Source organism: Anastrepha ludens, chromosome 2, assembly GCF_028408465.1.
Source record: "Anastrepha ludens isolate Willacy chromosome 2, idAnaLude1.1, whole genome shotgun sequence".
In the NCBI taxonomy this organism is placed as follows: domain Eukaryota; kingdom Metazoa; phylum Arthropoda; class Insecta; order Diptera; family Tephritidae; genus Anastrepha; species Anastrepha ludens.
The window spans coordinates 76681475-76708116 of record NC_071498.1 but is presented as its reverse complement, the minus strand read 5'-3'; the positions used below and the strand labels follow the sequence as shown (position 1 = coordinate 76708116).

General features: G+C 34.9%; 2 protein-coding genes across 6 annotated transcripts in view; one reads left to right on the top strand and one right to left on the bottom strand.

Moving 5' to 3' along the window:
* The window catches only part of LOC128871912 (uncharacterized), a 36840-nt gene extending 34288 nt beyond the window's left edge, over nt 1-2552 (top strand). For both annotated transcript variants that reach the window (XM_054114083.1, XM_054114084.1), the window contains exons 11-13: nt 1213-1338; nt 1544-1688; nt 1743-2552. In XM_054114083.1, coding sequence (XP_053970058.1) covers nt 1213-1338; nt 1544-1688; nt 1743-2007 — 536 coding nt within the window. In that variant the 3' untranslated portion in view covers nt 2008-2552. The remainder of the gene's footprint in view (nt 1-1212; nt 1339-1543; nt 1689-1742) is intronic.
* LOC128871913 (peroxidase) overlaps nt 2280-26642 on the bottom strand; it is a 73126-nt gene continuing 48763 nt past the window's right edge. For 3 of the 4 annotated variants that reach the window (XM_054114086.1, XM_054114087.1, XM_054114088.1), the window contains 9 exons: nt 15885-16090; nt 14888-15088; nt 9071-9282; nt 8241-8985; nt 8013-8169; nt 6944-7114; nt 6669-6867; nt 3198-3303; nt 2280-3108 (listed from right to left, as the gene is read on the bottom strand). In XM_054114086.1, coding sequence (XP_053970061.1) covers nt 2988-3108; nt 3198-3303; nt 6669-6867; nt 6944-7114; nt 8013-8169; nt 8241-8985; nt 9071-9282; nt 14888-15088; nt 15885-16090 — 2118 coding nt within the window. In that variant the 3' untranslated portion in view covers nt 2280-2987. Of the gene's footprint in view, nt 3109-3197; nt 3304-6668; nt 6868-6943; nt 7115-8012; nt 8170-8240; nt 8986-9070; nt 9283-14887; nt 15089-15884; nt 16091-25128; nt 25264-26642 lie in introns of those variants that run through there. The other variant, XM_054114085.1, reaches the window with a different exon arrangement.

The window sequence follows — 26642 nt, the reverse complement described above, 5'->3', positions numbered from 1 at the left end:
ATGCCAAGCTATACTCGACGATGATGAAGACTACACTGCTTATTGATTATTGGGACTCGTAGTTTTGTACATACTTTCATGTAAAATTTTTTAAAATATATACATCTATTTTATACTTCATGAATAATGCCGGTTCCTTTTTTTTGACACAGACTGTATGTAGATGCTAAAATTGCTCACGGGTCTATTTCTAATACAAATTTTTAAATTAGAAAAAATATTTAAGTTTAACTATGCCTGGATATTCTAGGATGGTAGCCGCGCGGTCGATGAAATCAATGAAATTGTACTCCATGGTGTAACCAGTTATCAATGAAACACACATAGATCGATGATTCGTCACCTTTTACAATCTGCGATTACGTTTTCTAATCGTTTTGTCATATGAAGTGGGATCCATGATAAATCGCTACGACTATTATTTAATGTTATAGATATGCATTAGGATCGCTGTTCACTTCGCTGTTTTGTGCCACAACAAGCGATCCTCGACGCTCATCACAAAATTCATTTTTAACCGAAGATTGTTCGCTAATACACTTATTGTACTACCGTATAACAATTCGTGTAACTGTTCTATCGCATCACTCTTGGCTTTAAAATCCAAAATAAATGTTTTAACGTTCTTAATAAAGTAAAGAAAAAAAAGTGCAAATCTTCACGGTCGCCAAGTGCATAAGAACACTTAGCGTTCCCAAGGCTTACATTATAAGTTGTTTATAATTTAAATTTTCTCTCAGCAGGCAGTCATAGACAGCAGGCATAGGTAAACATATATATAATTGGCGTCTACACCCTTTTCAGGTGTTTGGCCGAGCTCCTCCTCCTATTTGCGGGGTGCGTCTTGATGTTGTTCCACAAATGGAGAGACCTACGGTTTCAAGCCGACTCCCAACGGTAAACATTTTTATGAGGAGCCTTTTAATGGCAGAAATACATTCGGATGTTTGCCATTGCCTGCCGAGGGGCGACCGCTATTAGAAAAACACTTTTTATTTTTTCTTAATCATGATCTTTCGAACCAAAGTTCTCTCCCTGAATTCCGAATGGTAGACCATTTATAGTATCTCTTTGTATTGCACTTAGAAATTATAGGAGACGTTCGGCCCATGTTTATTAAATCATGTTCGACCCAATGTGTTACTAAATTTTAAGATTATGTAATAAATTTGGTTTAGTTCCATTAAATTCAATACCCATTAATATTTTCAGCCGATGAGCGGAAATTGTATTTGTTGAGTACAATAATGTATATGCGTGTCAAGCAGAATTTCGTTCCCTCACATGAAACTCGCATTAAAGCGGAGCTGCAGTATGCAAAATACCTGGCACTAAAAAGTTAGTATACCCTTAGGTTAGCAAAATCCTTAAATAACATTTTGTCAAACTGTTGGTTGTAGTACTCGTAATCAAAATTCGAATCGAATCAAAATTTGAATTTTAGATACACCTTAAATGTAGATAAATATCTTTATTACTTATATTTTATTATTTATAAAGTATTAAATGTTTATTTATTTTAAATTTCGACTTTCCCTTATAGATTTTTCTCAATCTGCATATAATATTTTGATGGAGGTGAAAGCGAATATCGCTCAAAATTATAGTGAAGATGCGCTGTGGCTTTTCTTTTACACTGAGATGCTTCTAGTTATCAAAATCATTTTGTATTACAATATAGAAGAGAAGTAAGTTATTATATGAATATCAGACTGAAAATTCAATATTCTTTAAACTGCTAGCGTCAACCCAATGCCAATTACATATATAGAAGAATTGTGTGAATTTGGAATATACATAATTAATGAGCAGAACAATCACAGACGTCTATTAAAAACAAAGATTTGTGAACGCTCAGAAATATTCGAGGAGATGTATTTATTTTTAAAATGGCAAGAGAAACTTCATCATTATACTTCATTGTTTAATTCACATACCTTCGATGGAAACAGATGTACGGAAAGCAAAGAAGAAGAATTACCCGCTTTACTGAAAGTCATACAGTAAAATTTATGCAATGTACTTAATTTAAGTTGAACCTTCTGAAAGTGGTTTAACTCCTTTTTAAATTTATTGCGTTTTTGTATTACATATTCTTATTATTTTGATGTAAAAGCGAAAAATTTGCAGCGAAATTAGACAAACTGGAAATTGCTTATACGAATATGCAGAAACTTGTTAAAATAGTGGGGTTTGCCACTTAAGTAAGGAACAAAATTTTAGTCTAAGACAAATTCTTTTGTTTAAGTAAATGAAATACAAAGTGTTTAAGTTTCTCAGTTTTTGTTTCAACGTTTTAATATGTGCATGGTATAAATTCACGTTATTTTTTATGTATTTCACAGTGTCTGTTCGCACTGTGTTGTATTTATTAATTTGATGTTTGTATATATTTAATGTTGGTAATACCTGTAACTCAAAGACAAAGAATGTATGTATGTTCTTATTTCGTACAACTGCTATATTTTCGAAATATAATTATATAATATTCACTAGGCTCAATGTTTGAGTTCTATTACTTCATTGAATAAAAACTGCAGGATGCATAATAATTAATACAAAAATACTTATTTCGGGAAACATGATTTCGCTAAATACTAATGCTATACACGTACACCTTTGCTATATACACATACACATTTGTGTGTTGAATTATTTAAGTGTTTATTCATATATTCTCATCATTGACAACATACCACTTATCACTTCACATTTACTTCAATAGTGTCAAAAACCAAAATGTAGGGACAAACGGCTTCAAAGTTTTCCATTTACTATGTGACATGTTTTTATCTACCGAGTCATGAATTTTTACACAGCATAAAAAATAGCTTGCATTTTCTGCACACCTATCAAATTTTTTTTTAATTTTTTTTTTTTTTTTGAATATGACATATGACATTGAAGTAAACGAGCGATAGAAGTATTATTCGGTTAAGTTTCCTGAATACATGTGTGTGCATTTGGCATGGCCACTGAATTCTTCATCAGTTACCATAATGAAATGGAATGACGTTTAAAGTGTCACTTGGTTGTACAAATGGCTTTTGATCAATCCATTTTGTCAAATCAACTTGTGGAATATCCGAGCATGGCACAACGGGATTTCTGAAAAGATTTTTAATTGAATTCCATAGTTTTAGAAAATACACATGAATGTTTATATGATGATTAATTATGTAGTTATATTAACTTACGATTTGGAGATAGTTTTAAAAGCTGATGGCTGCATTGAGGTGATTTGGTTACCATTATCGCACAATAAACGCGCCATGCTTGCTTTCCGTATTTCAGCTAGTTGTTCTAAAAAAATTTAATCCATTAAATATTTTTACAATTCTATGCTCTTCAGGACATGATTTATTTATACTGATATTCATTAAAGATTCAGAAAGAAATTAACGGAAAATTGAGATAATGAGCAACATTGTATGGAATAATTTGAAACTTCAAAAAATTGTTTTTTGTATTTTGTATTCTCATTTTACTCTGCATTTCTAAATACTAATAATGCATTAAATACAAATTCTGTTAAATTTAACTTTGAGGGCAAGCTGCTGTTTTTATAAATATTTTAAACTCTATCGTCTCTCACAAAAATTTGCTTGGTAGTCACCAATTATCTGTTGAAATTGTAAAAAAAACGTTAAAAAAAAAATAAAACGAATTTGACAGCCGGGGGCAGGGCGGAATAAATACGACATTAGTTATATAACCCTAAGCCATATTCTAAACTTGTCTTTATTCGACGTTTTGGTTCAGATTTTACGGATCAATATAAGTATAAGTTGTATTTATATGGAGGCGGCATTGACCAAACAAACTGGGACGAATTCAAAAGCCGTCTCTTCGTTTGGCTCTCAGTACTCAGTTGTTCCGATTCCGTGAGGAAAATCATGAATTTTTGCGAAACTACTGGCAGAGAACGTAACAATGGTCAAGAATGATGAAACAAGATTGCGCCTATCAGAGAGTGCGTGACGTCACGTTTTCCAAGTTGTGCAGTTGTGCCAACCATTTGCTCTTCACAATAAATTTATTGCTTTTTTATTGTATACCCTAAATGCGAAAATTTTTAAGTTTGGTGTTTGTTTCTTTTTGTTTTTAATTTAAAGCTACCGAAACTGTAAGTTAACAAAAATCTGTATTATTAAACAAAAGAATGTTAAAAAAGGTCACTCTGAGAAGATTTTAGTGTTAGTGGAAATTTGTTGATTCTTATACAGTTTGATATTTGGAAAGTGCAAATTTAATTTTTTGCTCCTTTTAAGTTAATGCAAGAATATTAAATGTTTTTCTCTCAACTCTTCTTAACATGGAAAACCTTTTTACATATATTAAAAAGCGTTGGATTTTACTAAATGAGAATTAAAACCATAGAGGTGTAAAATACTGAAAAACCATAACGACATTTTTACAAAAAGAGTACCTTATTTTTTTACATAACCTGAAATATAGCAAATAAGTTGTTCCCTTAACAAAAGAGTTTATTTCAACAAAAAAACTTATAAATGAATTTGTACATATCCATGAAAAAAAACTCACATTTTAAAGACAATTTGTCATTCATACAAAGTTCTGTAAGTAATTCAATAAAAAATTGGTATTTTATTTTCTTTAAATGGGTATTTTAGTGCGTTTTTATATCCAAAGCTAGGCAACACTGCAGTAGCGAGAAAGAGATTTGACTGCTGAAAGCAGAACACCAACAACAACTGCAATCGCGGGCAATGCGACCAGATGTTAAAAAAGTAAAGCTGAATAAAACTAAGTGAATTATTGAACTAGTTTTTAAAAAATGTATATTTTACACAATTATAAACATTACTTCTAATGAGAATAGGCTAGGAAAATGTCATGAAGAAAGAACTAAAACTCCGAGACTAAATAACAAAAAAAAAAAAGCTTAATCAAGTAACGAAAATGGTAATCTGGCCATACTGGTGCTAAAACCACGTAACTCATTGTCAAATTCGCTGAGAGCAAAGTAACGGTACCAGGATAGGCGCCATCTCATTATTCTTTCCATCATGGGTAATGGTTACATTAACGTTATCTGTGGCAATACCGAGCAAATGAGATACTAAAACAAAAACATGAGTGCCAGATGATGACAAAATAGAAGATGCCCGAAAATACAAGTTGCCACATCTTCACAGTTGGCGGTAATAATGCTTTTTGTTAAGTTTCATTCATCAAAATTGGATTCAATTTGGCGTTAACAATAATATACGGTCAAACACTTTTTCGGATAAGAAGCAAAAAGAATGATGCTTAACAATTCGTTAAGTTGTCGATTATCACCAGTACAATAGGACCGATTTAATAAACCAAAGTCAAAAACCAACAAATGGAAATAGATCATTTATCTATAATTAACACTATTCATCATTATTTTTAAGTTATTTTAACAAAAAATAAAAGTTTTCCAAGTTTATTTTATAAATGATTTTGAAATGCACCTTTTGCCAACACTGTGTGGTGAGAGAGCACTCAGCTGACACGGTTCTACGGGAATTTTCAAAAAACCTGCGATAAAATCTACCATACTACGATACGGAAGGGAAGTAATTTTTCATTTACATAGGGCTCTCATTAGTTTGATCGTAACAGCTGACAGGGGTCTGCGTTTACGTCGGTGACTGTTTGTAGCATAAGTCTTGGCGAAAAGAAGATACCCTATGTTCTATGGCTATCCGACTATCTGAGTTTTCTATTAAAAAGCTTTTGCGTACTTTTACCGCATTTACAACTTTCACCCAATTCGCAAATTTTAATTATTGTGTATGTTTACTTTACGATCAGCAGTTTTTCTCACTTGCAAATTCTTACAAGTAAAATTTTATCCAGTAAAAACTTGCATCAGTCTCCGGCTGATACTCATCGCGAGTGGACGTGCCTTTCAGACTGTGCTTTTTCTCTTGGTTTCTCACCAAAGTATCTCTTTACCGTTAATCACTTTCCTATCGTACGGGACTTTTTCTTTTACAGTTCTACGTTTAATTCATTGCAAGTGCTCTGGTATAAAGTAAGAACTACAATGGCCCCTAGGCCACCTAACTTGGGGGATAACAGGTTTGCTTTACTTTCCTCAAGCCCCAAACCGAAAAGGAAAAAAAAACCACATACAAACTTCTAGTCTTTCCCGAACTTCCTCACTCGAAACAAGATAACCCCAAATTTATCACTTATATTATCTGTTGCCGTCACCCATGTTACTCCCTTGGCGTTCGAATATAATCTAAGGTTTGCACAATTAGACGGGTTTGCGAATACGTGTAAAATGAGCAGCCAGATTTCTACTGCCGAATGCCCGCAAGAATGATAGAATATCGGTGTAGAGGAACTAGAGATAGCGTCTTTCGAAAACCGCTACCGTTATATACTAAACATTTTCTGTACATGGCAGCAAACGGGAACTAGCACGTGCTTTCAAACCCTACGCATTTCTTTGACGAGCTATAATTCTAGTTATATAATATTTTAACATTAACTGTTACTTAATAACGGAACATTTATTTCCCACAATTAAAAAACACCAATAATCTGCGACGGATTCTTATTACGAAGCTACTTTTTTAATTCCAAGAATCCACTAAATATTAAATAATAAGTAATACAAATCACTAGATATATTAAAAAATGTATACAAATGTAATGATGCTTACCTTCTGTAAAACCTGTCAATGGATCACCATTTTCATGCCAAAAGCGATCGCCAACGCGTGTGCGATAGAATTGTTCTGTAAGAATGCAAAGAAATGTTGGGCCAGCAAGAGCTCCTGCTACATGTGCTTCCACTGACCCTCCCACAGTAAGGTCCACATCTTCATGACTGGCATATAGGGTTTTCATTTTTTCTATAACCTGTTGCGAAAATTAGAGAATAAATATTCAGAAATAATTTATAATATTCAGTAATCATTTTTCATATTTTACATGCCTCGCGCTCTATAAGATCACCATAGTCCTCCCAGCTATTGGCTCGTTTTAGACCACAAAATTCTCGTAAATCATTGTAAGATGCTAGTCCATGGTCCCGATTTCGCTGAATGTCGATAGCTCGTAGGTCACTTCCGAATGGCCTATTTCGTCTCAATAAAAAGTGCTTAATCTATGAGTATGTAAAGAAATTAAACTGTACAATGATGATTATAATTATTATTAATATTGCTACTACTTTACATCTTAAAAAAAATTCTTAACATACGATAATAGTGTCATACATATGTATGTGAAAATGTGTTCAATTACTAATGTATGATCGTATAAAGTTACGGAATTAAGTGTTTCAGAAGACATAGCATTCCGCGATACACCGCCGTTTCTCTGTGCAACATTTTCATTCATATCCAAATGCAAATACACGCAGATCAACACAAAAGACAGCTTTAGTTAGCAAAAGATAAAGGAAAAATCCGAACATACAGGTATATTTGGTACGGTCAATCTCCAGTTAATATTGTCTTCACCTGACACTCGGTTAGATGGCTTGAAATAACAATTTCATTTTCACCAAGAGATGGTTATCTGAATCATTGTGGGATTAGTTTGATCGTTGTGAATGCACAAAAACTACATAACAGATGGGTTTTGTCTACAATTATTATTTTTAATGTATTTTACCATTTTGTGTGCTTATCTATGTCATTTGTATTTTCTAATAATATCATTTAATTGTCATTGTGCAATTTGCATTGGCTATACCATTTCTTATACATCTTTGGATATTTAAGTAACGTAGTACAACAATATCGAAATTACCTTACATATTCTCATAACGAAGCATATGTATGTTAGGCCTATACGTTTTTACACAAAAAAACATATGAATGTACACATACATATGTATGTATGTAACTTTTGTGTCCCTAAAGCACAGCGACTCGGCTGTAACTATGCATAAGTAAGGAAGTGCTAAATTCGGTTCGGAGGCAACCTTATATTTGTAGAAATTTTTAGGTTGCCATTTATGTGTTCTGTTTTATTATATTTCTATAAGCAGTACATACCTCTCTATCAAAATTTATATCGGTTAATTCTTCGGGTTGTGTTGCATGCCCTCGAGTTAAAGAATCAAAGTTGTCACCAACTTCAATTATGGCTGGTCGATTCATCCAGTCACTCAATCTTAATGACCCCAGAACTGACCGCAGCTCAGAAACCAAACTATTTATAGTACATGTTTGTAAAGCAATTATAAGCCACTATTATATGCAGTTCGTGTGTACATTACTTACTCTAATCGACCTTCAATTTGTGTGTGAAAATATCTAAACGCTGCAGTCGCATGCTCATTTAAGACGGATGGATCAATTGAGCTATCGAAATCTTTTATAAAATTATTTGATGCTGTTTTGTATATAAGTCGGTTCTTTAACATATTTTCTGAACCTAGAAATATGGGTAACCACTCATAATAGCTTATGTGTTGATATTGGGCGATATTTATCTTTCGTGCTTCTTGAAATAAAGTCCTATCGTTGTAATGGGGATTAAGTTTAGCCAAACTATCGGCGATGCGATTGTGTTCCCGTAACAAAATAGTGTGTAAAATGGCTAAACCTGGATTTTGATTGACACGGATGTCACCAGCTTGGTAGCAAACCTCACCGGGCGGAGCCGCATCGCAATCTCCAGTCCCATTGCGCGATGGAGGCAAGTATTCAGCACCATTTCGTTGATCAACTAACATTCGCCCGCCCTGAAAAGCCCGTATCTCACTATTTTGTTGTATAGAATTACCGTAAACGAGCGACAGATCGGCATACGATGTTACAGTTGTCAATTGTTCCGCTGGACCATTGTCATAGAAGCATTTAATGTCGCGATCTGTGAGCGTTCGCACAAAGTCAAGACATTCAGTACCCACTTGTGAGTATGCGGGATCGTTTGGTGTTATCACAATAGGGAAGCATGTCGAGTGTGCTTCACCCGTGGTGATAAGTCGACCATCGTCAGTACAGCAGCGTGTTGGATGTTGCCCTTTATAAATTAAAATTGAAAAGCTCGTACAAAGGAACTTTGCTGGGCTTCAGATAATAACAACAAATCGTTTTCTATTACTTACTGCCTTGTGTTCCTCCAGCCTGCATACTCATATCGTGTGTCATTATCTGACCCCATTGCATATTTACTAGTGTATATTCCGGATCCGGAACATCCAATTCGTTAAAAACGACTAGTGAAACAAGTCTTGCATTCGGTAACTCTGCGCCTGTTATTGCTCGAGTAGGCGATGAAATGCCATCTCCGTATTTTGGGGAGAGCAGGCGTCCATATCTAAGAAAATATAACATTTAACAAGTGGTGATTACTCGTATTAACAGTCAGTGCCCAAAATTAAAAAGTTACAGTTTGTCAAGATTGACTTTTGACATAGAAAATAAATTGAATTTTTCGACTTAATTAGCAAAAAATAGCACTATGTATTTACCTTCGACTTCTTTTTTGTACTGATTCAATAACATTTTACAGGTGCTTTTTCATGGAATAGACCAATTTGTACATGTCGCATACGTTCGGAATATTCTGTCATTCCTCCATTATTGCAGTTTTTAATGCGGCTACATTATTTGGATGCCTTTTAGCAGGCCTACAAATTTTCAATCACGTTTATATCGGGACTCTGGGCTGGTGTATTTATAACTTTACCCCAATTGTAGAGAAGCCACATCTGCATATAATGCACCTTATGTTTTGGATCGTTATCTTGGTAAAATTTAAAACTTAATTTATTCTTAGTGATAAACCCAAATACTTAGCACTTTTTCAATGTATTTAAGCAATAAACACCAAGTCTCCTACTCCTTTACTGAAAATGCATCCCCAAATCAATTTCCAAAATTAACCGTGGGAGTTTTATTTCGATATTTTTGGCTTGCGCCATTCTTTAGTCGGTCCATCGTTGTAACGCAACATTATCTTTGCCTTGGCGCAAAATATAACGTCGACCCAATAATCTTCTGGTTCGGAAATGTGGTTCAAAACAAAAGACAGGCGGTTTTCTATATTTTGTGCAGACAGTATGGTTTCTTGCGTGTTGATTTCGATAAATATTTGCACTACACGGCTTGACGCACTGATTTATGAGAGACAACAATGCCACACTCCTCATTAAGCTCCTATACAAGTATTCTCAAGGAAATTCGCGGGGTTTGGTCAAATTTTCGGATCATCAAGCGTTCTGCACGTCCAGTAATTTTAGTTTTAGATTCACCTACACGCTTTTGCTTTAATCTACTCTCTTTTTCCGCTCGATTTATAACATTAAAAACTATCTGACGTGTTACCGAAAACATTTCAAACAATTCCTGAACACTTTTACCCAAATGGTAATTATAATAATTGCGTAATAATATATTAAAGGTTAATTCTTTGCCATGCATTTTAAAAACACAATATTTAAATTTTAAGTCCGAATAAAGCAAACATTTTTCACTGAATTGTAAAGCGAAAGCTTCAAAGTGACCACTGCAAAGCAGAGATAATGATAAATTTAAGTTAATCGCGCAACACATTCTAAAGAAATTGAAAAAGCAAAATGTAAAAACAGTTACTGACAGTGTCGGAATAGTGTGTTATTTGTTTTTGTAGCTTTAGTTGTTGTTTCTCCAAAGATTTTGAAGTTTTTCTTTATTAATTCCCCTTAAATGCTGTGAATAAATATGAATCAGTACAAAAAAGAGGTGATATTTTTTGCTAATGAAGTCGAAAAATTGAATTTATTATCAATGTCAAAAGTCATTCTAGACAAACTGTATAAAAGTAAACCCATAAACGTAAATGTTGCGACAATTTTCAACCTCCCTTTCTGAATTTGGCAAATCCAAATAAGAACTTGAATAGTGCCTAGAGCCAGTTTATAGTGTGGTAAATTAATAATAGTTTTATTCTGCACGATTAGATATCTAAAGTTAGTTTCCCTTGCACATAAATAGAATGGATTTTGCAGTGAATAACTTTCCTGTGCGGCAATAATTTTCTGTTTGGTAACTAATTAGAAACAAGTTTATTTTATGGGCTACACACAATTTATGTATGCATACTTATGTATACGCGATTGCGAGTGTAAAGCGTAGTTTAAGCATTCTTGTTTAATATTATATTTCCTTAAAAATTCAGTGATTCAAATTAATAATTGATGGTTGCAAGAAAGGCTTATCTCAGAAGGACATTGACAAAAAGTGTTTATTAGAAAAATCAACAGTATGTTTCACAATAAGCAAGTTCAGGGTAGATGGATGTGTAGAATTTTATTATCGAGGAGGACGTCCTAAAGATACAAAACGCAAGAAAACTCACGAAGACATATGTACATATAGAATTAAGGCCGGCGGGCAAATTAGATGTCCTAAATTCAGTAGTTTTCTGCGAAGCGTTGTAGGATGAGAAAAAAAACAATTAGCCAAATGAAGTTTTGGGGATAGTTTAATATATATTTGAACTAAAAAAAAAAATTTGTACAATCTCCAACAATATATTGTAAGCCGAGTTATCAATAGATTCCCAGAGCGCCTTGCCACTGAAGTATCCAACTTCTGTACAAGATACAACTTGCAATTTTCATCTGAAAACAAAAAAAAAAAAAAAGATGATTAATTTTGATGTAATCATCTTCGATGTGAACTAAGAAAATTGGGAGAAACACGTAAAATTCGAATTTTTGGGGAAGGTAGAAAAAAAAGTGTTTTTTCAAGGAAAAAAAAACTCTTCAACTGGGTAAAAAAGTCGCTTAAAAAAGTTTTTGGATGTTTTTTTTAGTTTACATAGAAGAGAAAACAATACTGAAGATAACGCATTTTGAATGAAATGGATAGCTCGTTTAGTTTTTTTGCAATCGTGTACATAAACTAGGTAAAATCGTGAAAATGAAAAGCCGAGAAAACGCGCTTCAAACTACAACAATAAGCGCACGGTTGCTCGACGCCGCACTACGCTCGGCTCTGTAGCTCTACAAATACTTGGAATTTAACTCTGAAAATTTGTGTCTCATGTTCTTGAATATCTAAGCTATTGATTTCAGGAAAAAAAAAATCGATTTTTTGACCTTTTAATTGGCCCGCCGGCCTTAAAGAAGATTAAAGATGCTTACTTACATACTTAAAAGTAACAGCGGCACTGAACAAAGGATGCAGATGGACTAAGAAGTTATAGGGTAGCAAAAAAATCAATTGAAGCGTTTTAAATTTGCTCCAGAACCCATCAAAAGCTAAGCAACTGTACCCGTTTCGTATGAATCTAAATTTAATTTGAAATATTCCGACGGAATGAGAAAAGTTCGGTAACCACAAAATAATCGCTTGGATCCGCCATATTATCAAGATACAGTTGATCATGGCGGAGAGATATAATGGTGTGCCGATTTTTTTCTGGATTCCGCATTGAGCCCCTCCACCGAATAAATAGCATAATGGGTCGGTTTATGCTCAAAAATATCCTTGAAAAAATGTTTCCCCATGATGAGTGGAATATGACACAATTACCTTGAAGTTCCAACATGCTAATGACTCGAAGCACGTCTCGAAACTCGTAAGAAATTGAATCGAAACTGAGAAAATAAGTGTCCTCAAGCGGCCGGGTCAGTTGCTGTACCTCAATCACATAAAGATAATAATAGACAGAGAGGGTGTTAATGCTAATTGAAGCTGCTGAACAAGTCTGGTTAAGTATTCCTCCAGAAATCATTAATAACCTTATATAGGGTTTTTAATAGGTGCGCTTCAACTTTTTTCCGATAGGGAGGGCGAACGACGCAATATTTTTTATTTTTCGCATGTCATTTGTAAACTTCATTAGTATACATTTCATCATGGAACGCTACACACTTGAGCAACGATTGCAAATCGTGCAATTTTTTTATGAAAATAATCGTTCTGCTGCTGCTACTTTAAGAGCATTACGGCCATTTTACGGTCCATTTAACAAGCCGTCCCGTTTTGGGGTTATGTGAAGTCATTGGTCTACAGTAACAAGCCGGCGACGATTTGTGAGCTCAGAGCCAATATTGAACGCGAAATTGCTGGAATTTCGGCCGATTTATGCAAAAGAGTGGTCGAAAATTGGGTTCAACGATTGGACTTCGTAAAACGTGCACGCGGTGGTCATGCAAAAGAAATCGAATTTCATACTTAAATGTATATGTTCAAACTCGAAAATAAAAAAAACATTAGTTAAAAAAGTCAAACCGTTTGTGTTTTATTCAAAAAAGTTCAAAAGTTGAAGCGCTCTTACTGAAAAACCCTATAGTTTCTAACCTTCTAGGAAGTTACATTTCTCATTAAAATTAATGGTTATTTTATAAAACAGGTGTGAAATAATAATATTACTCTAATATGTTTTGCCACATTTTTTTTTTTTTTTTAATAAGATGTCACTGAGTGAAATAAATGCATCGTTAATGTTTTCTTAAAAACTATTTTTTCTTTATTTAAATAATTTCATTATATTCAGTTTAATATCGATAATATACACACCGGCCCAATATTTTTTGTTTGCTTAACGTCTTCAGTCAGCTGACGAAACAATATGATGAAAGATGTGAAAAGGATATGTTCAGCAAAAAAAAAAAAAAAAAAATTCCCGAAACTGGCTTGCAAAAGTTCTCTAAACCCAGGGGTCTGCGTCGAACGTTTTTTTGTTTGCTGGTGGCACGGTCTGCTGTTAAATCTAGTAAGGTGTGTAGGCAAGCTAGGCGTATAGTGATTTAAATTAGTTGAGGAGGGTATGTAGATAAGTATGAGTATATGTATAAATACAATAAATAAACGAATAATTTAATTTATAGGCACGTCAATTGGTCTAAATGAAGGACTTGTAAGGCAAATGGTCATAACTTTTAGACTTGAAAGTTTTAATGGCTTTGCAGATTCCCTCAACAACCATATCAGATTTTCCTCTTAAAATTTTGAGTAGCTATTAGACTGATTGCAATGTTGGCAGAGCACTATTTGAGGTTGACTACGGATCAACTGTAACTTTTATTTAAATAACAATTCGAACCAATGTGGTTGACGGCCGCTGCAGTATTCTGCATTTGACGGTGTACTAAGAAAATCAACGTTTTCAATAGGGCCTTATTTTGATTTGGATATTGCACTATTTCACCCGTTGCCAGCATTGGTAAAGTAGGGCGCGTTGAACCCATTGTTTTACTTGAATTTTCAGTACTTAACACTTCACCTGACTCGAAAGAATTTAGCATACAATTGTAATCAACTTACTCATACACGTATATAAAAACATAGTAATTTATTAAACTATGTTAATATTATTAATATAATCTTTTAATTTTGTCATATGAACAAGCAAATTAAAACAGTATAAATTTCGAATTTATAAACTTCGAATTGCTATTCTGTCAATGATTCAGAGGCATGTACAAAGATATGTGTGTATGTATCTCTAGATCTCTATTCAGCATTTCATTAATTACCCCTTTTTCCAAGATTCGTTATGTAATTTTAGGTGACATTGTCTGGATTTCGGTCGACTTTACTTATTTTCTACACCAGCTTGTGGAAGGAATTTTAGTTCTTGCCAAACAGTTACTTCTTTATTGATTCTAAAAAATTATTTCAACGTGCACAAAATATATTTAGAAAATATTTTTATCCCTATACAGAATTATAATTACGTGTGCCATAAAACAAATTATGCACTAAACGAACCAATTAGCAGATGCACTTCTCTATGTAATTTATGCACTTGCTTCTTAGATTTTATGTTGTTTATGAATTTCTGTTATTTAATTAAATTGTCTAGTCTGTAAGATTTAAATATTGGTGTAGTGAGATGCAATTATAGTTTTCTGAGAACACTAAAGCAAGGCCTATTATGGCGCCCTCAATTTTGTGGACCACTATCCAACTAATGTATACCAACTTACCTCGTATTTGCAACTCCCGCTTGAGGATTATCGAGATGATTACAGGAGCCGTCCATCGTTCGATAAGCCGATTTCTGGCATTGAGTTGGAGGAATAGCACACACCGCAACTCCACCGGTGGGGAAATGTGCACCATAAGCTGGATTGAACTGAGCAAACGGGTTTCCTGGCGCAGGGGATGTTTGGCCAAACATAGCAATACTGTTGGAAAATAATTTTGAATTGCATCATATTTCAGATTTAATTTAATTAACTTATATAAATATATAGTATAAGCCGTCATCGGTTCGTCACTTCTCTGCTCGCTATGTTTGGGGTCAGCTCGCTTGGCGAAACATTTGCATGCGAGCGTAACTAACTATAAAGTTATCGAGCAAGATTCGGTGGTTTACCTCATAAAACTGGAATAACTCACTAAATTAATGCTGCCAGCTCTGTTTTCTGATATTAGGCAAGTATTAGCACACATTAATTGCTTCCAAACAAATGCCATTTTTCAGGTCTTTTCCAGCAAATGCTTGTTTATGGCAGTGACTTCATCTATTTGCCACCCGTTAACGCATGGCGAAACAAATACGGCTATGGTACAAAATCAGACTCTTAAGCCCTGGTAGCTAGAGCTCTTTATTTCTATTTCGATATAAGCATATATTTAATATTCAATAAGTATATATTTAATAAATAATAGTTATAATAAGGGCAATAGTATGAAATAATAAATGATGGAAAATCGTTCGTAATATGATTTCGACCTAATTAATTTGCGCTAATCTTCATTATCAATTCCTTTTGTCCCGAATGGAACAATTGTCATACGGCAATGGACCTGGAGAATTCTTTAAATCTCTTTATAAAATAAATAAAATCAAATAAGATCTACTTATAAACTGTTGTCAAAATGAATTTTATCTTATAAAAATAATGTACTAAAAGCAATTATTTAAGTAGATATGTATAAATGCAAACATAAAAACTTTATATGAATATAATAAAATACCCTTGTATTCCTTGTGGCAATATTGGCGGAGGCGGTGGACTTCTGTAACGAGGTGCGTTCCCTTGTAGAAATCGGAACATGTGATTTGCTGGGAGGTCGTTATGAACGATGTGATATCCCGAACTGGAGAATTTTGTTAACCCATTGGCTAAGTAGTTAAATGTTGCTACTACTAAATAAATGCATACGCTGACTTTAAAAATCATCTGCAATGGTAATGAAGTTTGCTACATTAAAGACTAATGGATATTAATGAATGTAAAATATATTGCAAGTTTGCTGGAACATCGTCGTATACGAGTAAATTCCGAAAAACGAAAAAATCGAGATAACTGGCTCTCAAGTTTTCAATTGAGGCTATTAATTATTTCGGTATCTGCACAACTCTCTCTCTAATGTTGAATGAGAAAACTACTATAATGGAGATTATGCATTAGATCTCACGAATGGTATTTACCATGTTGAGACCCAGTTAGTTAAAATAGGAATCTAATTGAAACTAATCAGTTTTTAGTTGGTTAGGTTACGGTGGTTTGACGGCACTTTGCGACAGATATCATAGCCATACGTTTCCCATGTATTCTCATTAGGTACTGCCCGGTGATGATACCAACTGCGGTACAACTGAAAGGCCTGGGTTTTAATATGGTGAATGCCATTCGCGAGTTAAACTTTTTCTTGGTTGATGATAATAATTGTTTGTGGCAATAAAAATACACGAAAATAGTTTTAATCACGTTGGCCACTGCTCTGCGACAATTCAGAGAACGTTAAAAACAAGGAAACTGCATTTACTGTTCTAACTCGCGAACGACATTCACTATAAGGAAACCAATTGGTTCCAATAGGAATTTAATGAATTGAAAATTGTGTACACCATTAAGATGATTAGTGATACGATTAGCAGCTTCACATGAATGTGTGCTTCCTATGCCGGCGTTCATGTTATTAGGTTCGATTTTCCATACGTTTTTTGGTTGTGCATTGGTATTCATTCCGATAACATGATCTGGCCAGCAGAGCCGCTTTTCGTATGTCTATATCGCCGTAAAACTCTTTGTTCCATGGTTTACGAAATCCGCTGGCGCTTACACATAATGGTCCAAATATCTTTTGCAGAATCTTCCTCTCGAACACTCTAATGAGAGACTTATGAAATGCGTTTTTTGTCCGTGGAGCGGAATTTTACTACGCAATTGCCCACATAGACCAAAATAAGGATTTCAAGGTTGGCATTACTATTGATGTTAATGCTAAATTCCAACTACCTCGAAATTTAATCAAAAACGAGTGCGTTGACTGATTATTTATTTATTTTTAGAATGCAAGAAAAGATGACTTCAAACTGACTAAAACTAAAGGATGGTGAAATTATATAGATAATTAAATTATAATCGTATGTCTAACTGAACTAAAATTTATAGTTCAATGGTACAGAAAATTTGTTTTTTGAAACTGATAGCTCTAGCAAGTTAGAATTTGAGATCTCATTAAAATTTCGAAGTGCTCGATAGGAGCATTACGAACGTAATTTGTATTCAACTTACATATTTGGATAGAAATTGATTACTTTTAAGCAAAAATGGGCAGACAATGTCACCCTTCTTCAAGTTGATTAATAGTCAACTGAATGTGTAAGATGGGATAGGGTTAGAAAACTTTAGTGACCTTTTGCACACGTTCGACCCTGCCAATTCAATATTTGTAGTATGACCTCCAAATAAAAGCATTTTCTAACTTGGAGCTCTCGAATGTCATAAACAGCAATTTCAGGGTATAAGGGTCCGTAAGATTTGAGCTAATATTATCGAAAAAACCTAAGACAGAATATGATTTTGATAAGGTGGAATTAATGTAACTATTAAATGGAAATGGAGACGTTAGCGACGAACATGGTGAAAGATTCCATTAGACCAGAGGAAATAGGGACCTCGTATGTTCGGAGAAGGACATAAGAGTATTTGCAATATCTTTCTAAATTTTATAAAATTGGCGGAGTACAGGTTTATGGTAATGAAAATCACTCTGACAGGATAGGTAGTAAAGAATTAATTTTGATGACGCAAGGTCTTATTCATGAGTATAACGGCCGCTGTAGCTGTAGATGTATCAGGTCAGTCCATAAGTTCGTGCGTTTTTTAAAGGTGGTTTTAAAATTTATAAATGTTTGAAGTATCTATTAATCAATAATATATTTTCCTTCATTATTTACAATGTCTTCCCAACGTTAAGGCAAATTTTTAATTCCCTGCTCAAAAAATTGTTTGTCCTTGGAGCCAAAATATGCTTTGATATCCCTTTTTATAGCTTCTTTTGAGGAGTAGTTCTTGTTACTCATATGTGATTGAAGTCCACGGAAAAGGTGATAGTCACAAGGTGCAATATTCGGAGAGTATGGTGGAAGCGGTATTAGCTCCCATCCGAGTTCGTTCAGCTTGCCTAATGTTTTCCTTGCGGTATGAAGTCTTGCGTTGTCGTGGTGAAACAAAACTTTGCGTCTATTCACTAAAGACGGTCGATTTTTTGAAGTGCATCATTCAGGTTTGATAGCTGATGGGAATAATAATCAGCAGTTATCATCTGGTTTGGTTCCAGAAGTTCATTATAAACAATACCGGCCATATCCCACTAAATAGACAGGAAAATCTTCTTGGGGTGAAGACCATCTCTAGGGGTCGGTTCTGGTGTTTCATCTTTATCTAACCATTGGCGTTTGCGAACAGGATTATTGTAAAGGATCCATTTTTCATCACCAGTAACGATACGGTTCAAAAAACTTTCATTTTCAAGCCGTTGCGGCAGCTGAGAACACACCTGCACTCTATGCTGAAGGTTGGCGACGGAAAATCTATGCGGAACCCATTTTCCCAGCTTTGAAACCTTTCTCAACTGAACCAGGTGCCTGTGAACTGTTCCATGCGATGAATTTAACTTCTGAGCTATCATATTGACTGCCAAATTTGGCTCAGCTTCCACGAGTTCGAGCAAGGCGTCGGAGTTAAAGACTTCAGGACGACTAGCGCGCGGGGCATCCAGCACGTGGCAGTTACCACTAGGGAATTTTGAAAACCACTTTTGCGCAGTGCTTACACTCACGGCATACTCTCCATGAACAATGTTTCTTTCTGCAGCAGCAGTTGTTGTATTTTTACCACTTTTATAAAAAAAATACAAAATATGCCTCTTATACGCGTTCGAAGATTCCATTTTATTTTTTAACAACACGTGCTTCTATCCGCGATTAAAATCACTTGTTGAATGCACAATATATCAAAGAAAATATAAATAGTTCCGTTATACTCCGCAAAAAATTTTTTGTATACAAAAAACGTACCTAAGTGAAATTATGGGTAAAATATGCACGAACTTATGGACTGACCTGATATAACGACCGCTGGAACCGAGTGGGTTGATGCGTAACTACCATTCGGTTGTGCCCAGGTTTGATGTTATAATTAAGTCTCTTAATATAATATAAAACCAAACTTCCATTTCTATAATACACACTTAACATACATACATACATATTAGGTGCGCAACTAAGTTATCGCTGTTTTTTTTAAAAAATGGTTACAAGTGAATCATTGAAAGTATTACCCATTGCTGGCTACTACTTTTCCCCATCTTTATGGTAGATCTCGTATACCGTCGCGGTAAAACTGTTCATCTTTTGAGGCTACGACCAAGCCATTTTTTGATGTCTTCATATTATTGGAACTGCTGGTCAGCTAGACCATGTGCCATCGATTGGAACAGGTGATAATCGCACGGCGCAATATCTGGAGAATATGGCGGGTGGGGTAGGATTTCCCATTTCAGTGTTGCCAGCTAGGTTTTGACGGGTTTGGCAACGTGAGGCCGAGCGTTGTCATGCTGTAGAATCACTTTTTCGTGCCTCTCCGCGTATTGCGGTCGCTTCTCGCGCAGTGCTCGGCTCAATCGCATCAATTGAAGTCAATACCGATCCCCAGTGATGGTTTCGCTTGGTTTTAACAATTCATAATAAATAACACCAACTTCGTTCCACCAAGTACATAGCCTAACATTCGTAGCGTGAATATTCGGTGGAGGCGACGATGTAAAAGCATGACCGGGCAGTCCCCATGACTTTCTTTTCTTTGGATTGCTGTAATGAATCAATTTTTCACCACCCGTCACGATGCGATGAAGAAATCCCTTCCTGTTTTGCCCCTGGGGCTGTTGTTTACAGGCGAAAAAACGACGTTCAACATCCCTTGGTTTCAACTCATAAGGAACTCAAGTCCCCTGTTTCTGAATCATTCCCAAAGCATACAATCGCTTGGAAATGGATTGGCGGGTAACTCCTAATACTGAGCAAACTCTTCTTGCGTTTCACATGGATCCTCATTGAGCAATGCCTCCAATTCAGCGTCTTCGAAGGTTTTTGGCCTTCCTTCACGCGGACAGTCGTCAACATTAAAATCACCGTCTTTGAAGCGATGGAACCAATCTCGGCACGTTGCTTCACTTAAAGTAGCATCTCCATAAACTTTTTGTAACTCTCGATGCGCTTCAGCGGCCATTTTTTTCGAATGAAAGAGGAAAATCTACACTTCCCGCAAATGACGATTATTCGGCACAAAATCAGGCATTTTCACAAAATCAGAAGTATATGCTACCAAACTAAAATCACTAATGTCTCGAAGCAGTTTGTTTACCATATGTCTAAGCTTGGTTTATGACGTTTAGGTTATGTTAGAATCGACTAGCACACACTGCTGGCGGCATCTATTCAACTTAGTTCCGCACCTAACACTTTAACTAAACTTGCATTTCCGCCATGTGCCGTCTAGAATTAAGCAATTCCAAAGAGTTGCTTTATTAAAAGTGCAATATTGCGACTTATATTTTTATTACATACTTATTCGCCTTTTCGCCGAATTTGCATTTCCGGCACTTACCAAATAAACGGTAAACAATTCCACAGAATAATTCACCGTGCTAATATGCAACATAGACAGAATTTAAACAATAAATAACGCTGTAACAGTAATTTTAAGGCAGTCTTAAGATAGATTCAATAAAGCAAAGTTTGATTTTAATTGAACATAAATTTGTTTTTTTTTTGTTCATTAAAATATCGAACTCAAAAGTGGCGTGGTCGTTAGGATACTGCAAGTTCTGCCCAACGTAAATCGGTAGTAAACAAAAGATTGCTACTATAAATTAAAAACTAAAAAAAAATTTCGTGAAAATATAGGAAGCAAAAAATTGCTACTATAAATTAAAAACTCAAAAAAAAGAAAAAAAAAATCGTGAAAATATAGTAAGCAAAAGATTGCAATAGTAGCAAACTCATAAAAATTTTTCGCGAAAATATAATAAGCAAAAGATTGCTACTATAAACTGAAGATTAAAAAATAATAATAATTTTCGTGAAAATATAAAAGGACATCAAAATATATAAAGGACATCAAAAAGATCTCAGTCAGCCGTGAAGAATGATAGGAACTTCATTCCAACGACATCGAAAAGACATCAGCCAGCCGTAAAGGAAAATAGGAAAAACTTCATTCCAACATAAGGACATCAAAGGACCCATTCAGACTAAGAGACAAAGGAAGGAAAACTTTTAATTTTCTTTTATATAGACGAGTACTTGGCACCCAAGCAGAATTGTATTCTCACCGAAGCCGAGGACAATAAAGAAATAGCAGACTTTATTAGGAAATTAATTAACTTAAGACCTTATTAGAAAATTAATTAATTAATTAATGTAATAAGAAAATAAAACTTGCATATCCGGCATGTGCCGTTTAGGATTAAGCAATTCCAAAGCTATTGCTTTATTAAAAGTGCAATAATGCAACTTATTTTTTTATTGAACACTTATTCACGTTTTTGCCGAATTTGCACTTTTCCGGCGCTTGCCAAATAAACGGTAAACAATTCCACAGAATTATTCACTGTGCTAATATGCAACATTGACAGAATTTAAACAATAAATAACGCTGTAACAGTAATTTTAAGGCAATCTTCAGATAGATTCAATAAAGCAAAGTTTGATTTTAATTGAACATAAATTTGTTTTTTTTTTTTTGTTCATTAAAATATCGAACTCAAAAGTGTTCGACACCCCGGAGTGATAGGGCGTTTTTTGTATTTTTGCCATGAAAAAGTTTCTCACAAAAAACTATCTGCCGTTGAGAGGCAGCATAAAACGTTAGGTCCTTCTATTTGAAGAAACCCATCAAGCCGCACACCACAAATATTAAGAGGAACTAGGTCAATTGTTTGTTATGTTAGTAAAAAATTTTGTTTATTAAGACTTTTTTAACTTACTTATCACTGGTAATTGTTAGAAAAACGCACATTTTGACAGCGCGCTCACTCTCACTCTAACTCTATGATTTAAATATAAATAATAGGGTTATTCATTTGAACCACCCCGTAAACAATCTGCCAAAATTGTGCTTTACACTGTCTGCGTAAGTTTATGCGTTAATTGTGGGTCGTTATGAGTTTGACAGCAGATAAACAAAGTTACATAAATAACCCAAATAAATAAACAAAGTTACAACCAAGCCCAATGCGATCAGCTGGCACTGAGAAAATCCATAAACCACCGCTGCGTGGACCAATGGCAGACGCGATGGGACAGTGCAAATAAAGGCAGGTGGACCCACCGTCTCATCCCCAACGTTGAAGCTTGGCTCCAGAGAAAGCACGGAGAAGTAGACTTCTATGTCTGCCAAATCCTAAGTGGCCATGGTTGCTTTAAAGCGTACCTTCACCGCTTTGGACACGAAGAAAGTCCATACTGCGAGCAGTGCACACCAGCAGTTGAGGAGGACGCAGAACATGTGCTTCTCACGTGTCCCCGCTTCAGAAGAGTAAGGGCTAAACTAGAAGGCAACCTTGGCAGCAGCATCACGCCCGAGAATTTAGTGCCACTGATGTTGATGAGCCAGGACAATTGGAGCAAAGTCCAAAACATGGCTGCTGAAATAATGCAGCAACTTCGAAATAGCGAGCAGGCAAGGAGGATGCGCGAACGTCAAATAAGAACGTGAAGCAGCACACCTATCCAGAGATGAAAACACAGGTAAACTGACGATACCACTATTAGAAACTAGCTTTTCTATGGTAACGAACAGGGACATGGGGGGAGGGGGCGTATAGATCCGACAGGGGTGGTTGTCTTCTGATATGACCTAACAGTGGTGGTAATAGGCAGATGCAGCTTGTGACATATTGCATCAGAACAGTAACTGACGTTGAGTGCAACGCTCAAACCGCCTCCCGACGAAATACTTGACGGTAGTACCGGGGGGATCGGTACTTTGACGGTAGGAGGTTTAGTTCGGGTTAAAGTCCCACACTGACGGGGTAAGGCTTTCGATGCTTCCTCCTCATAAAAAAAAAAAAAAAAAAAAAAAAAAAAAAAAAAAAAAACATAAATATTTCGCAGCTCACGTAAACATGTAAATATACGCGATTCATAACTTAAGTGTTTAGGCAAATACTCCTAATATGATATGGAGCGCTCGGTTTCGAGAGAGCACTGGGAAAATGTGTCTTTTTTATATCCTTTTCAAATAGTGTCACTCCGTTAACAAATTCAGGTGTGGTCAAGAGGACTTTTCGTGACTTTTTAAAGTTCTATTTACTTTGTAACATGCCTTGAATAAAAACATTTTACGCAGGGTTTGCTCTATTTAAAATACATGGTTCGTTTGGCATGTGGCCTATTGGTAAATTATTTACTTTAAGTGTGAAAGAAATATGGGTTGTGTGGAACTGATCTTAGACCAAAATTCAGTTTCTTTCGTGACAATTAACTATATACACAAGTATATTCCAATTAGCGTGAGATTAAGTCGACGCTGTCACGATTTCTGTGCTTAGTGAATGTTTGAAAGAATACAATATTCGTGCAATTTATATGTACAAACTCATATACATACATATCTATGTACATATATAAGTATGTATGTAAGTTCGACATTTGGGAACAAATGCCAAACAAGTTTTATAAATCGAAAACAAAAACATCACCTGTCCCTACATACATTTTTTTATTTATAGAGAAAAAATGTAGAAATAATCAGTAGATCTTTGGTATTGTACGTATATATGAAGGTATGTATGTACTTATGTGGAAATGTATACCAGTGTTTCACACATTTCTAGTCATAAAGTATAAAAAAATGCACAAAGATTTAGTTTAATGACACGAACTTATTGGATTATAAAGAGAAAAAGCAAAGATTGCCTGTGAAGTTTGTGCAATGACCTCCTGCACGAAAATGCAGGCAGCGCGAAAATCAAGTCATGCAATATTCAAATAAATTTACTTATTTGCTTATATACTTGCACATGAACAATATGCATTAGACCCACGATTACATATATGTACATACCTTCGTAGTTGGCCTCTACTTTGTAAATATGTACATATGTATATATGTTTGCTCAATGTGGCAAAGGCAGTCAGTTGGAAGCTGAATGCAAATCGACGTATACACACACATATACCTACATATGTATGCATATTGCGTCAATGTACCATTGAAGACAGTGTGCTAGACAAAAATTTGCGTACATAATTATGTACATATATTCACATTCTCTTACAGTGGGAAACATATGTACATACTTTGACACCAGAAGTACCTTTAATTACTTAAAATGCAAATAAATGCACGATCGCAGGGTATACTTAAATATGTGCATATATGTATATATAGTAGTAGTACCCTAAGGTATCGTCTGTAGGGGAAATCTGTGAGACTGAATCCTTCTGACATCCTAGACGAATTATTGTGCAAATTTCATGATAAATTATTTTTATTTCACAAAGGAGAAGTAAAACATGTAGCTGAGACTGTTGGAAAAATAAGGATTTTAAGAAAGTTTCATTTCCCAATTAGACATCGTACTCATTGGTTCATAATATTCAATTTCAGTTAATATTGTGCGAAAAGAAGATAAAACACCTTTTTTTGTTTCTTATACAATATTTATATATTTCATATTTCATCATATTTTTTATGATGAGCTTTTTCATGGCAGAAATACACTCGGAGGTTTGCCATTCCCTCCTGAGGGGCGACCGCTATTAGAAAAAACAAACTAATTTTGGTTTTTCACCGAGATTCGAACCAACTACGTTCTCTTTGAAATCCGAATGGTAGTCACGCATCAACCCATTCGGCTACGGCGGCCGACGATAAAAAAATGATTCTCCAAATTAGTAACGAGACGAAAAACAAGCTCTTACCATGTTCGGAAAAATGTTTTTGGGCACAGGTAGTGCCTGTAGCGCTTATACTTGTCCACGAAGTTCAATAACGTAAATACCAGTAACCGTAGTCACACTGACGCTCTAGCTTAATGCGAACGGAACAATCACGTAGAAGTGGCGCGAGATATGGCTGCAGCTGCTTCCGATAAGGAGGGTCTTATAATAGGTCTCTGTAAAGTAGCCTCGAATTTTAATATCGGAAAGAAGTTTTAAATCCACTATGCGTAATATCTTCGCTGATGGTACTTACAACCTTGTTTGGAAAATGAACGTAATAAATAAAATAATAATGATTCTATTTGAAATTTTCTTGATTGAAAAATAACAAAGAAGAAGGTTTAATTAACTGATATACATATGTATATAAATAAGATGGCTTATAATTAAAAAAAAAAGATTGAAAACTAATAACAATACACATTTACAGTTGAAGGGAAAGTGGATCAATGCTGTATGTTTTTCTAAAGAGTATAAGATAATTGACTGTTCTACATAGCCGATTTTAGAAGAACTCGAGAAATGCGCAGCTGAAACAGCTGAAACTGTGATTAATAAAAAAAAATGATTTTGGGACTCACTCCAGTTTTTCAAATTGTTTTTTAATACCACTGTTTTTAAACGACAGTACGATAATGGCGAATCCGCATGAATTCGCAGCTGATTTATTTTCTTTTCTTGAGATTTGCTGGTTGGAATACCAATGTTTGTTTGTTTGTTTACATTTTCATTGAAATTTTGACAATCCAATTATCAAATTACAAAAGCCAAATAAATGTAGATGTTGCTGTTGTACTAGCAAACTCAAATCCCTTTGAATTCGCTTAGGTGCAGATTCCAAATAGACCAACTTTTGGCTATCAGATAAATCTTTCTACTAGATGCCGGGACAAAACAGAAAAAAGTGTGCTGGTAAAAGCCGGAGAAGCTAATCATTTGTCAACGTGGAACAGACCTACCCAACTCTTAACTATCGTAGAACTTACATAGCATGCAAAATCAGATAGCAATTATATCGAAGTTGAATTCCTTGTGGGACTTATTAAGACCTTATAGGACTGTCGAAATCATGTTTCATTCATAAAACGCAAAAATGTCTTTTACCATCTCCAGCATATATGTAGTATGTACATATCTCTACCCTTTCCCGTGTCTTTATTTTTGTATTAACTGGGAATTATATACCATTAAAGGTTAGCTTTTGCGAATTAAGTTTGTGGATATGCTTTCGTAAATACCTAAGTGCATAATCATGAATGAATGTAGTATCTAAATATATCCAAACGTGCATAGTACATGAATAATCGCGTATGTACCCAACAATCTTTGCATTAAAAATTTTTTATTTGGCACAATTAACAAAAATGTCGATATACAAACAGTCTTTGTTGCAACTGCAATATGGCGAGCATAACTAGGTCTGCGGCTTATACAATGGACTAACAGCAATACTTCGTACCACCGCTTGTCATTGTTTTCTGTTCAGTCAAACA